Here is an 18113-nt window from a genome sequence, read left to right as displayed (position 1 = left end):
AGTTTTATTATAAGGAAATACTAAGAACAATTGTTTGCCAACAAGTTTGATAACTTAGCTGAAACAGGCAAGTTCCTAGGAAGACACACACTACCAAAACGGATTCAAGAAGAAGTAGAAAATCTGAGCAGACTTATAACACAAGAGACTGAAGTAGTAATGTAAAAATCCCCACTCCCCAGAAGCCCAGTTCCAGATGGCTTCACTGGTGAATTCTACCAAACATTTAATTCTAAATCTTCACAAACTCTTCCAAAAAACAGAAGAGGAAAGAATACTTCCCAACTCATTCTATGAGCCCAGTAATTTACCCTCATACCAAAGCCAGAGAAAGACATTACAAGAAAACTACAGACCTAATATGAATATAGACCCCCAAATCATCAACAAAGTTCTAGCAAACCAAATCAAGCAACATACAAAAGGATTACACACCATGGCCAAGTAAGATTTCTCCCAGCAATGCAAGGTTAGTTTAACATCTAAAAATCAATTAATGTTAATACCATGTCAATAGCATAAAGGACAAAAACACATGATCATCTCAATGCAGAAAAAACAATGGCAAAATCCAACAGCTCTTCTTGATAAAAACACTCAACAAATTAAGAATAGAGGGGAACTACCTCAACTTGATAATGTGCATCTATGAAAAATATATAGGCATACCTTGAAGACATCGCAGGTTTGGTTCCAGACCACTGCAATAAAGTGAATATCGCAATAAGGCGAGTAACGCCAATTTTCTGGTTTCCCAGTGCCTGTAAAAGTTATGTTTACACTACACTGCAGTCTATTAAGTATGCAATAGCATTATGTCCAAAAAATGTACTACCTTAATTAAAAAATACTTTATTGCTTAAAAAAGGCCAAAACAGTTACAACAGTAACATCAAAGACCCCCGATCACAGATTACCGTAACAAATGTAATAATGAAAAAGGTTGAAATATTGTGAGAATTACCAAAATGTGACACAGAGACATGAAGTGAGCAAACTGGAAAACATGGAGCCAATATTATTTGCTCAACACCGGGTTACCACAATCCTTCAATTTGTAAAAAAACACAAATATCTGTGAAGCACAGTAAAACGAGGTATGCCTGCACAGCTAACATCAGACTTAATGGTGAAAGACTTAATGCTTTCCCTCTGTGATCAAGGACAAGACAAAGATGTCTATCCTCACCACTTCTATTTAACGTTATACTGGAGGTCTAGCCAGGGATATTAAGCAATAAGAAGAAATAAAAGGCATCCAGATCGGAAAGGAAGATGTAAAACTATTTTTAGATGACATAATCTTAATACAGAAAATCCTAAGGAATCAAAAAAATACTATTCAAACTAATAAACAAGTTCAGCAAGGTTGAAAGATACAATATAAAAAATGAATTGTATTTCTACACACTAGCAATAAGCAGTTCGAAAATGAAATTAAGAAAACAATTCCATTTATAACAGCATCAAAAAATACTTAGAAATAAATTGTACAAAAGAAGTGCAAGACTTCTGAAAATTACAAAATATTATTCAAAAAGACTTTTAAAGGACTTAAGTGGAAAGACATCCCACATTCACACAACAGAAGACTGGATGTTGTTAAGATGGCAACGTTTCCCAAACTGACGTACAGACAATGTAATCTCTGTCAAAATCCCACCTGGCTTTGTTGAGGACATTGACAAGCGGATCCAAAAATTCATACAGAAAGTCAACCAGTGCAGAATAGCCAAAACAATCTTGAAAAAGAAGAACAAAGTTGGAGCAGTTAAAGCTGCTGATTTCAAAGCTTACTACAAAGATACAGTAATCAAGACTGTGTAGTATGGACATAAGGACAGAAAAAGAGATCAACAGAACAGAACCGAGAGTCTAAAAATAAACCCTCATATTTACAGTAATGTAAATAAACCCTCATATTTACATCCTTGACAAGGATGCCAAGGCAACTCAGTGGGAAAAAGAATAGTTTTTTTTTTTTTTTTTTCAACAAATGGTGTTGAGACAACTGGATATCCACATGCAAAATAATAAAGTTGGACCATTAGCTCACACCATATACAAAAATTAAATTAACTCAAAATGAATCACAGGACTAAATCTAAGAACTAAATACTAACGAGTATAAAAGTCTCAGAAGAAAATACAGGAATAAATCTTCAGGATGCTGGATTAGGCAAAGCGGTTTTAGACATGATACCAACAGAACAAGCAACAAAAGAAAAAATAAACTAGACATAATGAAAATTAAAAACTTTTTTGTGCTTCAATGAACACTATCAAGAAAGTGAAAAGACAACTCAAAGAATGGGAAAAAATATGTGCAAATCATATATCCAATATCTTTATATGAATATATAGAGAACTCTTACAACTAAATAATAAAAATAACTCAATTTCAAAATGGACAAAGGATACAAACAGACATTTCTCCAAAGAGGATATACCAACAGCCAATACAGCATATGAAAAGATGCTCAAAATCATCAGTTATTAGGGAAATGCAAATCAAAACCACAATGAGATACCACTGCATACCTACTAGGATGGTTATGGTGAAAAAGATGGATAACAACAAGAGTTGGCAAGGATGTAAAGAAACTGGTACCCTCATAAACTGCTGGTAGGTATGTAAAGAGTACGATCACTTTCAGAAACAGTATGGCAGTTTCTCAATACATTAAGGAGAGGTGAGTTACCATACGACCCAGCAATGCTACTCCTAGGTATACAGTATACCTAAGAGAAATGAAAGCTTACATTCACACAAAAATGTGTGCATGAATGTTCACAGCAGCATTATTCACAGTAGCCAAAAAGTGAAATAACCCAAATGCCCATCAACTGACCAATGAATAAACAAAATGTGGTATAGTCATACAATGGAATATTATTCAGCCATAAAAAGGAAGTACTCATACGTGCTACAACATGGAGGAATCCTGAAAGCATTATGCTATGTGAAAATCAGTATGATTCCATTGATATGAAATATCCAGATAAGGCAAATCTGCAGAGAAAATAGATCAGAGGTTGTCTCAGGCTCCAGAGACTGGAGGTAAAAGGGGAGTGAGCTAATGGGTATGGGATTTCTTTTGGGGTAATGAAAATGTTCTACAATTGACTGTGATGATGACTGCACAACTTTGTGAATATACTAAAACCCACTGAATTATAAATACTATATAGGTGAACTATATGGTAGGTGAACTATATCTCAATAAAAGTGCTGTATTTAAAACAAACCAAGATCCCCAGAAGGCTGTGAGCAGCATGTTCATGGGCTGTGCTTTCACAAGCAGCCTGATAGCAGGCGCTCTGATCAGCTCCATCACTGACCGGGTACTGTGACCTTGGGACAGCTTCTAACGGCCTCCATGGGCCTCAGAGCCCTCCAAACAAGAAAACAGCAACTCCCAGGGTGGCTGTGAGCTTTAAATGAAGCAATCGCCTTACGGCCCGGAGCACGGGGACCAGGTCTGGAGGCCAGCATGCTCCGCCAGAGACCCTGCGTCCCGGGACCAGGCTGTCGTGTGTCAGGGAACTAGAGCGAGTCAGAGAGCACATGAAGGAAGGAAATGCCTGACGAGAGGGTAGGAAGACCTTTGGGAGATCCTCGGCAGAAAAAAGCCAGGATTACCTGCTGGCTTTGGTCCTTTTGTTCACTCAGGTCTCTGGAAGCTACAGCCTCATTTCCCTTTTTGGTGACTTCTTCTATTCGCTCTTCACACTGCTCCTTCACCTCTTTCATCTGATTGATGCATTGATTCCTGTGAAGGTGAAAGCAAGCAAATGAAAGGACAGCTATTTGGAGATGCGTCTATATAGCAAGTCCGTCCCTGCTCTGACAGTGGAATCCACTTCCCCATGAGACACAGCTCATCTCTTTCCTGCTTCCCGCACTTTATCTGAAGAGGACACAGGCAGGGCAACAAATGTGTTTTCAGTTATTAAATGACAAGAAAACTGGAGTTAATTGAAAGTTACAAAAAAATATGTCACACTGTTGTAAAATAAGTGAACTTCACTGGTTAGAAAAATCAAATTTTTAAAATATAATCTGTGGCATTAAAAAAAAAAAAAAAAAATGTGGTCTTTGTCCCCAGGTATTGCACAGAGCTCCTAAAACACTTGGAATTTCCTGAGTAACAGGAGTGACTTCTGTTATACATAATGGGCCCCTGCAGACCATACCTGAGTTTATGCTCATGAGCTGACTTACTGGGAGGAGCCAACATAGCTTTAGGATGGGGGCTGGCGGCCAGGGGAACCAACCATATGATTAGAGGGCTGGAACTTACAGCCCCATTTTTCAGGAAGCAGGGAGAGACTAGAGATTGAGTTCAAACACGTGGCCAGCCACTCAATCAGTCACGCCTATGTAATAAAACCTCAGATAAACATCCTGGACTATGAGACTTGGCGAGCTTCCTGTTTGGTGAACGTATCTGTGAACCAGAAAGGTGGCACCCCACCTCCAACAGAAGTTCCTGCCTGCCCCCAACCTCCACCCCAGACCTTGCCTTATGAGTCTCTACCATTTAGCTATTCCTGAGTTGTATGCTTTATAATAAAACTGCAATTGTTAAGTTTAGGACTTTCCTGAGTTCTAGAGAATTACTGCTCCTGAGGGGGGTGGGGAAGGCCTGAATTTGTAGCTACCCAGGCAGAAAGAACAGTTGGTCTGGGGCCACCGAGAACTTCTGACTAGCGTCCAAAGCAGGGGCAGTCTTGTGGGACTGAGCCTCATAACGTGGGGTTTGTGCTACCTCTGGGTAGTGTCCAATCTGAATTGGACTTCTACTCCGGGAAGATGGGGTAGATATATTTTTCACTCTTCCTCCACTAAGCACAACTAGAACTCTGGACATTACATTTTAAACAAACAGGGACTTCCCTGGTGGTCCACTGGTTAAGACTCTGCACTTCCAATGCAGTGCAGGGGGTGCAGGATCAATCCCTGGTCTGGGATTTAAGATCCCACATGCCGTATGGTGCAGCAAAAAAAAAAAGAGGAAGTAGGGTGGGGTAGGTGACTAACATTGTCTGCCATGAGAATTAAACATTTAAAACAATAAATAAATAAACATAAGAAGACTCTGAAAGATGGAGAGATGAAGGCAGACTGGCTAGGGACCTTAGGATCTAGAACAACACAGTGGTGTCACTGGAGATTACATGGGAAGCCTGCATTTCCATCCCCATCTGACACTAATGAGGTCCCCCTCCCTCTCCCCAGGTGGTGGCGTCAGAGGATGTCAATGAAGAGCCAGGGCTTTCACCACCACTGCCCAGAGGTTTCAATCAAAGATCATTCATCATATGAAGAACCAGGAAGATCTTAAATTGAACAAAAAGAGACAATCAACAGACACCAAATCAACGTGACAGAGAAGTTAAGATGATCTGACAAAGACTTTAAAGCAGCCACCAGAAAAATGTTTCAATGGGTAATTAAAACATGCTTGACAGAAATGAAAAACTAAGTCTCAGCAAAGAAAGAGCAAGTCTCAGCAAAGAAAGGGAAGATATAAAGAAGAACCAAATGGAAATTTAATGCAATAACCAACATTTTTAAACTCAGAGAAGGAAAGAATCAACGAACTGGAAGACAGAACAATAGACATGACCCAATCTAAACACAGAGAGAAAACAGATGGGGGAAAGAGAGGACACAGCTTCATGGACCTGTGTGACTATTCCAAAAGACCTAACATTCACATCATCAGAATCTGTGAAAGAGAAGATTTTCCCAGCAAGGTCCACGTAACTAGTCACTTTCACGCCCATCCTCAAGATACTACTCGTACTCACTCCCACCGTGACCGTATGATACTATCTGCCTTGCCCAGATCACTCTGGGCTCCCCAGGTTCTCTTTTCCTAACATCTCCTAATCTCCTTTCTCTGCTCTTTATTGTTTAGGACTCAATCTAAATGGCCTTTCCTGAGAAGTCTTTTTTGGGGGTAATAGATGAGCATTGATGAAAATGATCTAGTTTAAGAAAAAACAATATTTAAAGGCACTTTCAAAAAGTATATAAGTTAGCATCAGGTTTGGCTAGGTGAAACAAAAAGGCCAAAAAATAGCAGTTTATTTTTCCTCACATAAAAGAAATCCAGGGTTAGTATGGCAGCTCTGAGTCATCAAAAATTCAGGCTTCTCTTGCTGTTTCAATATCCTAACATTGGTTTCTATCCCCATGATTACCTCATGATCCAGGATAGCTGCGAGTGGTCCAGCCATCTTGTGTGAAGCCCAGGCAGCAGGAAGGAGGGAGGAGAAAAGGTAAAGGAAAGGGATGTGCAGTGGACTGTCCTTATTCTCAGAAGCGTTCCTGTAAGTCCCACCCCATGATTTCCTTTCCCCACTGGCCAGAACTTAAGTCACTTGGCCATACCTAACTGCAAGGAATTTGCCCAGTAGTTTTGCTGGGCAAAAAGATGAATGGATTTGGATAAGCATTGACCGGTCTTTGCCACAGGCAGTTTCAAAATGTTTTGAGTCACAGTGACTTCCCTGGTCCAGTGGTAAAGAATCCACCTTCCAATGCAGGGGACGCAGGTTCGATCCCTGGTCAGGGAACTAAGATCCCACATGCCATAGGGCAACTAAGCCCACGCACCTCAACAAGAGAGCCCACGTGCCCTGGAGCCTGTGCGCCGCAACTAGAGAGAGAAAATCCACATGCCACAACTGGAGAGAAGCCTGCGCACCACAACAAAGAGCCCACGCTGCAATGAAAGATCCCCCATGCCTCAACGAAGATCCCACATGCTGCAACTAAGAACCAACGCAGCCAAAAAAGTAAAAGAAAATAAATTTAAAAAACTGTTTTGAGTCACAAAACATTGATAAAATAATTGAATAGCATCCCACGTTGAGAACATAACCAATTACATACTATTATGTTAACGTAAACGGATTAGAGTTGGGGACAGCAGTACAAATTCATGTTTGGTTTAATTTAGATACAGATGAATACATATAGAAATATTTATCAGTATCTACATATAACACGAGTTAGTATACACACACATATATCTCTTGCTCTGTCATCTGAGAGAGCCTAGCAGCAATGACACCCTAGTAGCAACAAACACACCTAGTACCCAGATCTTGGTTTCTAATACCATTCTCCAATAAAAAGAACAAGGGCTCCTTGGAGAAATGGTTGATTGGTTGATTCTAGGACTGGGACAGGAAATACATGAAAATGAGTCTGGAGCATCTTTTGGTGCCAGAGTATAAAAAAGTAATTTTAAAAGCAGCGGGGGACCAAACCCACAATATCAGGGATATGTCAACTGGATAAAGGAATCAACTGAAAGAGTTCCCAATGGCAAAAGCTGGAAAGCATGTAAGCAAAAGAAAAAATAAATAAGACAGTATTAGATTCTAACCCCAAATATGCATGAATCCATACTGATATAAATAATTAGACAGACAGATAAGAAGAGTCGTCAAATCTCCTGTGCAGGAAAACTCCAAATAATCTGTGTAGACACTCCATCCTTGGGGAAGTGGAGCATAACTTCACAATCTTTAAGTGTAGCCTAAGCACAGTGAATTTCTTCCAAAGATGATAGCATAAAGGGAGAAAAAAACAGAGTAACTTTACAGTGCAAAAACCTGATAAACGTTACCTCAATCAGGTGATCAACAGTGGTAAGTCATCCTGATAGCACATACGCTGGATGTGAAGCCATGAGAATAGCACTTTACCTCTGTGACCTTCCTCTCAAAAATGTGCTGCCCCAGTTTCACCACGAGAAAAATTTCTGATAAATCCCAACTGAAGGACATTCTACAAAATACCTGACCAGTACTCCTCAAAACTAATAAAAAATAATCCAGACCATAAAAAGTAAGTAAAGCTTGAGAAACTGTCGCAGCCGCGAGGAGCCTAAGGAAACATAACGAAGAGGGCATGCAGGTATGCTTCAGCGGTCCCTCAAATTAAACATGCAACTCTGTGTATACATCCATTTATAAACCTGCTAACAAGGCGTCTACACCTTTCATCAAATTCTCAGAAAGGGTCTGTAACCAGAGAAAGTTAAGAAAACCTAACTCATTCCAGCTTTCAACATTTGATACACATCAGATATAGGATGGGAAGCATCCTCTATCTGGTACAAGGTTTGGGGCACAACTAGTAAAACAGATGCAGTCAGTCAGCTTTTTCAATTCACCTATCAACTTCCTGAGAGAAAAAGAGTGCATCCTGCACGCATGGCCACCAGGTTTGAGTATTCTGCTCACTGCCTGTCTGAACACTCCTATATGGGAGCAGAACTGCCCTCCTTGTCACTGGGTCCTGGCTGATTTCCAGCTAGGTCAAAATCTTCTGGGTCAGCATTTATCAAGTGAGGCCATTAACGGCTTCTTGTATTTCAGTCAATGGAAGGGAAACGTGTGTGTTAAGGTATCTTTCAAGGATGAATAAGAAGACTGGAGCACTTCACTTTGGTCTGAATGCTTTCCAGTGACTACCAGCCTAACTCAGGGTTTCTCAACTGGGCACTGTTGGTGCCCTGGGCCAGATAAACACTCTGTCGTGGGAGCAGCCCTGTGCTTTGCAGGATGTAGCAGCATCTCTGTCCTCTACCCACGATATGCCAGTAACACCTCTGAGTTGTGACAACCAAAAATGTCTTGGGACCTTGCCCAAGGTCTCCTGGTAGCAAAACTGCCACCCACTGAGAGCCACTGGCCTAGCTGGAGAAGGTTCCACATGCATGTTTTCTAATGACATTTCCTTTGCATTGTTTGAACGTGTCCTTTGCATATTTATGTATTTGAGGCTTCCTGGTTTTAGTAGTATTTAGTTTTAAAGTGATCAGAAAGATACTATGGTGAGTGGAAGGACATCAGAATCCTTATGAGGAGGTGTTGACCAGATGGCTAAGATCCTTTCATAAGGCAGTTTGGCGATTTATACCAACTGACACACTAAACCTACAATCCAGTCTTTTTTTAGAAGGAAATAATCCAAAATAATAACTTTTAAAAGTTATCTGTATTGATGTCAGGCCAATGTACAATAACCAAAACTTAGAATTAACCTAAATATCCAACTGGGAAATGGTGAATTGAATTTGGTACCTCCACATTATGCAGTATTTAATATTTGGAAACAAAATGGAGTTTTAAATACACATCATGCAAGAAAGTAAAAAAATGATTAACAATTTTAATGGTAACTGCAATTATGTAAAAACTCTGTATGAACTTGGACATGGACTAAATAGAAGTAAGTCAAAGAAAAAAGAGGGTGGAGTTAGGGGAGCTGGTTGTCTCAGAATCCCAAAGTTCCTGTGCTTGAGTTATACTGTTGCTATGAAGAAAATGGGAGAAAAATACATAGACTACAACTTTACTTGCTACCCTCTAAACTGGTTTTTACTATCTTACTAATGGGTTTAGCCAAACTTTTAAAAAGTTTATTGCTTTGTTTTGACCACAGAAGGACTCTGATATGTAAAGTGTAGAGTTTTTGTATGTGACTAAAGTCATCAGCTTAAAACAGATTGTCCTAACCATACGCTAGAGATCTAATGTACAGCGTGGTGACTACAGTTAATAATAATGTGTTTTATACTTGCAATTTGCTAAGAGAGTGGATCTCAAGTGTTCTCACCATAGACACAAAAAAGGTAAAGATGGGAGCCTATGGATGGTTAATTAGCTTGGTTGGGGGTATCATTTCACAATGTATAGGTATATCAAAACATCATGTTTTTATGCCTTAAATACATGCAATGATTATTTGTCAATCATACTTCAATAAAGCTAAAAAAAAATAAAAGTACTCCATTCTCACTGCAAAAATTTGGAAAGACACTTAAAAGTCTCAAGAAAACAAAATGCCCACAATGCCAACACCCAGTGATACATTATAGTAATATTATACCAAACTCCTTTTAGTCTATGAGTTTGACTTAGGTCACTCTGAGCACTTCTGGAACACATTTTTAAAGGCTTTAGATTATTGATTTAACCAGCACACCTGCGCTTTATAGAGTTCTCAGTTACATATTTTAAGGTATATTGAGTTAAGTCATTTCTTGCTAAGGAGAACTGCCCTCTTGTATGAGGAGCCCACTGGCTAACACTTCTCCAGGGCTTTCCGAAGCACTGCTGACACTTAAAAAATAAAATGCATTATGTCTAAAGGACATGACTCCTAAAAAGGGACTGAACCTTTTCCTCAAGACCTATATGCTCTATAACAGAAAAGGCCAGTGGAGACTATGCTGCACCCCGTCCACCACCCTCCGCTTAAAAGACATCAGTCCCCCGAGTGGCACACACTTGATGTGGACACACTTACAGGTCGTAGGAGAACTTCCTCTCCAGGTTGGTCTGGTTCTTCTGAAACTGAAGGACATCCTGCTGCAGCCTGCCGTAATTCTTCTGCAGGGCCTTTAACTGGTCTAAACGGAGAGGAGGACACGAAATCACACAGGGCACCGGCATGGCCATCCTGACAACAGCAGACGCACCAAAACCCACCATGGGAACACAATGGGCCGTGGCACCAACAGAATAAGGAGGGGAAAGAGGAAGGGATGCGAGCACAGCCCCTCCCCAGGAACCTCCCCACCCCAGCCCTGGAAGCGGCCCAGAAGATGTGCGATCCTATGGGAACCAGCACCTTGATTCCTTTTCACACATCTCTCCTAAATCTCCTTTTTGACCTGCAACCCTTACAATGCACCAGGAGGTTCTATCCACCTATTTCTCTCCTAGACATCCTAAACCCCGAACTGTCCCACAAGGGCACACACGCCACTGTGCCTCCTGCCCCCAGAAGACGTATCCCTCGATCTGTGAAACACTAATTTCGACATCCAGTCAGATAAGCAGCCACTCCTGCTGCACCCCCTGTTCTCAGCTACCAGGATACCTGCCAGCATCCTGTCATTTGGTCACAGCCCAGTTATTCTCTGAGGCCCCATGTGCACTTAGTCACCTGACCCTCCTATCTGGGAAACAATAGCTTTCTTTGAGGAAATCCATCAGCTGCATCACTGCTGCCCTGATGACTCGGCTCGGAAAAGCTCTGTAGAAAAAAGCAGCAGCTCACTGACCAAGAGCCAGGCTGGGGACGGTAGAAGGAAAAGCTGCCACAAAGGGGACGCCAGAACGGGCCGAGGGCAGCAACGAGGGCCTGAAACACGGCCCTGGACAGACACCGGAGTTTCCCCAAGGTCTGTCCTCACAACCCTAGACCTACAAGGCTCTCTGGGGGGCAGGAGGGGGGGATCAAATTAAATAAAAGTGAAGGATTCGATGAACTGCTGATACACACAGCAACAGGGAGCCATCTCAAAAGCACTTATTTATACGCCATGCTTGAAAAGACAAAACTACAGGGGTGGACAACTGGTCGCTGGGTGCGGCTGAGGTGAGGGCAGGTGTGGGTGGGGCTTCCTGGAGTGACGGACACGAGCTGTGTCTTGACTCTGGTATCCAGGGGACAGTGCATGTGTCAAAACACACAGAAAGGTACACGGCAAATGGGTAAACTTTATCATGTGTAAATTATACTTCAACAGACCTAACTTAAAAAAAAAAATTCCATAATCAAACCGAGCATGGGGCGATGGAATACTACTCAGCAATAAAAAGGAATGAACTATGGCAGCCATAACAGAACGGATGAATTTCAAAATAATTACGCCGCGTCAAAGAAGCCAGACAAAAAAGGGTCTATGCCGTCTGATTCCATGTATACAAAACTATAAAAATTACAAACTCATCTAGAGGGACGGAAAGCAGATCAGAGGGGCCTGGGGAGGATTCCCAAGGGGCACAAAGAAACTTCTTGGGCTGATGGATCTGTTCACTGTGGTGGTTTCTTCAACCGTACGTTTACGTCAAAACTTATGTCACACTGTGCAATTTAAATATGTGTAGTTTACTGTATGTCAATTACACCTGATTAAAGCTGTTTAAAAATACTAAGTACAGCAAAGGCTGCAGGCTGTCGTGCCCTACTTGAGGACTGACCAGCAGATCATCAGCTCTGAGAAGCCCCTGGCAGTCAAGCAACCCATTTAAACTTAGTGAATCTCTGAGTTTCCCCTATTAATATTCTTAGAAGCTGATCTGGAACTAGAATTCTAGACCAGCACTGCCAAACAGAACTATAATATTATAAACCACACAGGTCACTTAAAATTTACTAGCAACCACATTTTTAAAAAGTAAATAAAACCAGGTGAAATTAATTTTAATAATATATTTCATTTAACCCAACAGATCCAAAATATTACCATGGCAACATAGAATTAATGTGAGAAATTATGAATGAGACGATTTATATTCTTTTTTCATACTAAGTCTTTGAAACCTGGTGTGTATTTTACAGTCATAGCACATCTCAATTCAGATGTTAAACAGGAATTGGGAATTCTTGATCTGAATTTAGATTTCATAAAATTTACAGTTAAAAAGGATATTGGTACACCCAAGTTGTCCCAAAGATACTTAAGTTTCCCAATAACTGAGTCAAGTATCAGTTTTAAATTTAAATTGCCGAAAATTAAACAAAAATTAAAAATCCAGTTCTTCTGTCCCATGAGCCACATTTCAAACGTTCGCTGGCCACAGGAGGCTTGTGGCTACAGTTCTGGACAGCCCAGTTCTAGACTGACCTTCCCACCTTAGAGGTGGAAACTGAGGCTGAGGGCACTGATGGAGTTTAACTAGGGGCAAAGGTGAGACTAGGGTCAGGTCAGGGATCAGAAGCCCCAGTGCTCCTTTCATCAGGTTCTTAGGCTGCACTGGACCCTGTGACCCCTCCGGTCACACCTCACAGAGGGGCTTCACCCCATCCCTGCCTCCCCCGGCGGCTTCAGAAGGGCCCCAAGAAAAACCCTGGCTGCCAAACTGAATAAGAGTAGCTAGGAAACGGAATTACACTAGGCTGGATCATTTTTATATAAATTTCATGAAGGAAATCTGATTTCTGGGTGACCTAAACACACACACATATATTTCTTAATGTATCACAAAATGAGAATCTGAATTCTCTACGTAACAGCTTGCCATGTATTCAGTAAACTCATAAAAGGAAAAGCTCTTTAAGGAAACATAGTTAGGCAAAAAGAGTAAAGATTACCCAATAACTTGTAATACCACCCATCATTAGATTGCACTAAGCGACCCTAGAAAAGGACAAAGGGAAGGTGGGTTTCTCCTAACAGGCCTGATGTCTGGGGGGAGTGGAACTCACCTTGCAAGGTTCTGATGAGCCTCTCGCTGGTGGTGATGTTATTCACTAAAACTGCCTGCAAGGAAGATAATCACATAATGAAACACTGGCAACCTGACAACTCAGAAGAGCCCTGACAGATGCGCCTGTGGAAGAAAGGGTGGGAGCGGCCCCCCTCCCACGCTGGGCTGTGAGCCCTCTGCGCCTGGGGAGGGATGAGCACCAGTGTCCCAGCACCCGCCTGCGACCCGAGCAAGGGGTGGGCGGCTCCCCGGCCCTGTTTCAGCTCCGTGCCGGCTGAAGCAGCAACTCCGGCCTTTCTCTGGGGGAGTCCAGGTACAGCCCTGTCTCAGTCAGAAGGCAAACTGAGTTCCAGCCTGGCTGATGGGGAAAAGAAACGGGGGTTCAGCGACCGCTCCGCCTGCGAAGCTTCCCGATCCATTTTAACTTCTGACGTTCTTCCTTCTATCCAGACCCTACGAGCTCCAAGGATGGAGAGGAACTAACTCCCAGTTAGTTACACAAAGCTGGGAATGCTGACAACAGAGGAGGAAGAAGCAACACAGGCCTCGGGATAACAGTGAACAACAGTAAAAAGTAAGAAAAGTGAGTGTGGGGCCAGGTGCCGCTCTGGGCACCCCACATCCATGGCCCCGTGGCTCTTCACACCAGCTGTGTGAGGGGGCACAATATGATCCCACTGTAGGGGACAGGAAACTGAGGCACAGCTGGCTTTAGAGACTCTAGGTCACGTGGCCTTCTCAAGAGCAAGCAGGCAGAGCCCAAGCCCGAGCCCGGCAGGCCTGCCCCAGACACGGAACTCTTCCTTACTGCGTACGTGCCAAAGCGGATGTGAACCCCAGCAGGACAACGATCCCGTGACTGTACCGGGTGCAAAAGCAAACAAGAACCTGCAGAGGGGACCGGAACGTTAAATACCAACACGCGTCACACAGGTAAGTGATGTTCTCTGGACACACACACAGAGGTGCACACTGGGCCATAACATGGAAGTTTCTTACTGTGTCATAATCAACAAGGTTTTGTCAACCTGCTGGCCGTCACTTGGAGACAGGCTGCTGTCTCATTCCTGGGTAAAGGAGAATATGACAACCACGCCGCCTTCACCCTTCTGTGCCTCTGTTCCCTCCTGGGCCTCTCCGTCCGGCCCTCCGTCCTGGAGGCAGCTTTCTGGAGGAAGGTGTTTCTGGGGTGAGTGCCTAGCTGTGCAATCTGGCCAAATGATTCTGGTGTTTATTTCAGGAGGTCTGACCATGTGGAACATTTCCTGGCACAACAGGAAAGAAGTCACAGTGATACTATCTGTACAGTTAATCTCTCACGGAGAGATCATCAAGAAGAGTGTTTATGGACATTCTGCGTGGGCCAGCGGGGAATCAGATTCACACAGCTCGCAGGTCCTGCTACTCTCAGAAAAGGTTTGCACACATTCAATTAAAAAGGCAAAAGATCGCCCTAAGACACAGCGGTCCCACTTTGGGGTATATATTCAAAAGAACACAAAGCAGGATCTTGAAGAGATATCTGCACCCATGTTCACAGCAGCACTATTCACACTAGTCAAGAATCGAAGCAACACAGGTGTCCCTCAATGGATGAATGGATAAAGAAAATGTGGCATATACATGCAGTGGAATAGAACACAGCCTTTAAAAAGAAAGAATGTCACATGCTACACCACCGGTGAACCTTGAGGACATCATGCTAAGCCAATCACAGATGGGCAAGTACTGTATGATTCTACTCACAAGCAGTGTCTAAAGCAGATGGAATCATGAAAACGTGAAGCAGAAAGGTGGCTGCCAAGGGTGGGGGGGGGGGGGGGGGGGTAGGTGCAGGGGACGGACTAGGGTTTAATGGGCGTAAAGTCTCAGTGTTGCTAGACGAAAAAGTTCCAGACATTTGCAGCACAACAATATGAATATATTGAACACAACTGAATTGTACACTTCAATTTCCACCTTGCATGGGTGTCAAAACCACCTTCCCTCTGAACGGCGGTGCTGAAACAGAACAGAAAAATAAAAGGATTAGAGAAATGCAAATCAAAACTACAATGAGATATCATCTCACACCAGTCAGAATGGCCATCATCAAAAAATCTAGAAACAATAAATGCTGGAGAGGGTGTGGAGAGAAGGGAACACTCTTGCACTGCTGGTGGGAATGTGAATTGGTACAGCCACTGTGGAGAACAGTATGGAGGTTCCTTATAAAACTACAAATAGAACGACCATACGACCCAGCAATCCCACTACTGGGCATATACCTTGAGAAAACCATAATTCAAAAAGAGTCATGTACCAACATGTTCATTGCAGCTCTATTTACAATAGCCCGGAGATGGACTAAGTGTCCATCATCGGATGAATGGATAAAGAAGATGTGGCACATGTATACAATGGAATATTGCTCAGCCATAAAAAGAAGCGAAATTGAGCTATTTGTAATGAGGTGGATGGACCTAGAGTCTGTCATACAGAGTGAAGTAAGTCAGAAAGAGAAAGACAAATACCGTATGCTAACACATAGATGTGGAATTAAAAAAAAAATGTCATGAAGAACCTAGGGGTAAGACAGGAATAAAGACACAGACCTATTAGAGAATGGACTTGAGGATATGTGGAGGGGGAAGGGTAAGCTGGGACAAAGTGAGAGAGAGGCATGGACATATATACACTACCAAACGTAAGGTAGATTAGCTAGTGGGAAGCAGCCGCATAGCACAGGGAGATCAGCTTGGTGCTTTGTGACCACCTAGAGGGGTGGGATAGGGAGGGTGGGAGGGAGAGAGACGCAAAAGGGAAGAGATATGGGAACATATGTATACGTATAACTGATTCACTTTGTTATAAAGCAGAAACTAACACACCATTGTAAAGCAATTACACTCCAATAAAGATGTAAAAAAAAAGAAAAAGAAAAGGAGCACTTAAGTGATTACATGCTGATAATCTCGAAAGCCAATCTCTCCTGGGCAAATCATTTCTACAACAATTATGGCAATTTTACTTGCCCCTTCTCCACTCATTCCCCTCAGCCCCAACCAAAAAATCCTTATTAGAGTTTGCAACTGCCTGAGGGCTCAGGGATTGCTGCAATTTGAAACATCTGAAGATATTTCTGTCTCCCACGTGACTTTATTCTTCCAAACAAAATACATTTTAGTTATCTTCCCCCGCCTACTTACAGATGTATGGAAAAATACAGTCTCCACGTAAGTAAATGAGAAAGGAACCATAAAATGCCAGCAAGATCTTTATATCTGCAGTTTTATATTTACCAAAAATCTTGAATCATTTTTAGGAAAACGCTTCTAGCTTTTTGGGGGGTTCAATATAAAGGAAAAAACACCTACATTAAACAAAATTATTTTTAAATCTTTTTTTTTTTTTTTTTGTGCGGTACGCGGGCCTCTCACTGCTGTGGCCTCTCCCGTTGCGGAGCACAGGCTCCGGACGCACAGGCTCAGCGGCCATGGCTCATGGGCCCAGCCGCTCCGCGGCATGTGGGATCCTCCCGGACCGGGGCACGAACCCGCGTTCCCTGCATCGGCAGGTGGTCTCTCAACCACTGCGCCACCAGGGAAGCCCACAAAATTATTTTTAAATGAATTACATATTGTATTCTAAACCACCCAGTTGACTTTCGCATTTTGGTGCAGAGAGACTTTGGGAGAGTTGTACTTCCTGGTGCGTGTGACCCATCCCCTGGAAACTCTCAGCAGCAGACAAGGAAGTACCACCAGAGTTTAACTGGACACTAAGCTCAGAACACCTCGGAATGAATCACCCACAAACAATGTATTATAACCATTCTATTCTAGGCAGGAAATAAGTATATTTGATCAAACTATTTCTCCATTAGATTCCTAAGAAAATAACCTCAACATGTCATGGTACATTTCCAAAGCAATAAATCTACGGTAGATTATCATGTTCTGAAAAGCTCAATAAGACACAAATGACTAAATTTGTTAAAATGCTAGCTTTTGAAAAGCTTACTGGAAGTGTGAGGCTCATCACATTATAGAAAAGAGAAGGTGACCTTTATTGCTGTGCTTGTTTGGCTCATTAAAATAACCAACCTGCTTTGAAGATGTGGGTCCACCTTAAGCCTTACTAAAGATGACCCTCAAACAATCTAGCCCTTGCCAACCCACCGGCGATCAGCTGCCTGGGTAACTTCTTTGTAATGACATTCCTGTTAATGCTCTGGGAGATGAACCTCAAAAAGAATTTAACCTTCATGACCGGTGAATGACATTAAGAATGAAGGGAAGAATATGAAGTATGCACGAGAGTTTTTTTACCCCTCATCAATTTCAAAATCTCCCAAAGCAATGCTACCCAAGGGAAACATGTCAGTCAGATATGGGAATTTTAAATTCTCTAGCAGTTACATTAAATTAAGTAAAAAGAAACAGGTAGGCAAAGGGTTTGAATAGACATTTCCCCAAAGAAGATACACAGATGGCCAAAAGTACATGAAAGATGCTCAGCGTCATTAGAGAAATGCAAATCAAAATGAGAAGGTACCACTTCACAACACTAGAATGGCTACAAGAAAAACAAACGAACGAAAGGAAAATAACAAGTACTGCAAGGATGTGGAGAACGTGGAACCCTCAGACCAAGTTGAGGAGAAGGTAAAATGGTGTAGACGCCGAGGAAAACAATTAGGCAGCTCCTCAAACAGCTGAACGGTTATCATATGACCCAGTAATTCTACTGCTAGGTATATCCTCAAGAGAACACATGTCTACATGAAAACTGTCCACTGGACGATGAGGGAAGGAGGGGGAGAAGAAAGGGGAAGAGGGGAGAGGAGGGGAGGGGAGGAGGAGGGGAGAGGAGGGGAGAGG

General features: G+C 42.4%; 1 protein-coding gene across 1 annotated transcript in view; it reads right to left on the bottom strand.

The window, feature by feature from the left end:
* GOLM1 (golgi membrane protein 1) overlaps positions 1-18113 on the bottom strand; it is a 59599-nt gene that overhangs the window by 12130 nt on the left and 29356 nt on the right. Inside the window, exons 4-6 of the mRNA XM_027094158.1 lie at positions 13250-13304; positions 10340-10442; positions 3644-3773 (exon numbers count right to left, since the gene is read on the bottom strand). Of these exons, the coding sequence (XP_026949959.1) occupies positions 3644-3773; positions 10340-10442; positions 13250-13304 (288 nt within the window). The remainder of the gene's footprint in view (positions 1-3643; positions 3774-10339; positions 10443-13249; positions 13305-18113) is intronic.

Source organism: Aethalodelphis obliquidens, unplaced genomic scaffold (genome assembly GCF_003676395.1).
Source record: "Aethalodelphis obliquidens isolate GAN/ISIS:26980383/991018 unplaced genomic scaffold, ASM367639v1 scaffold88, whole genome shotgun sequence".
In the NCBI taxonomy this organism is placed as follows: Eukaryota; Metazoa; Chordata; class Mammalia; order Artiodactyla; family Delphinidae; genus Aethalodelphis; species Aethalodelphis obliquidens.
This window is presented reverse-complemented; position numbering and strand designations above follow the sequence as displayed.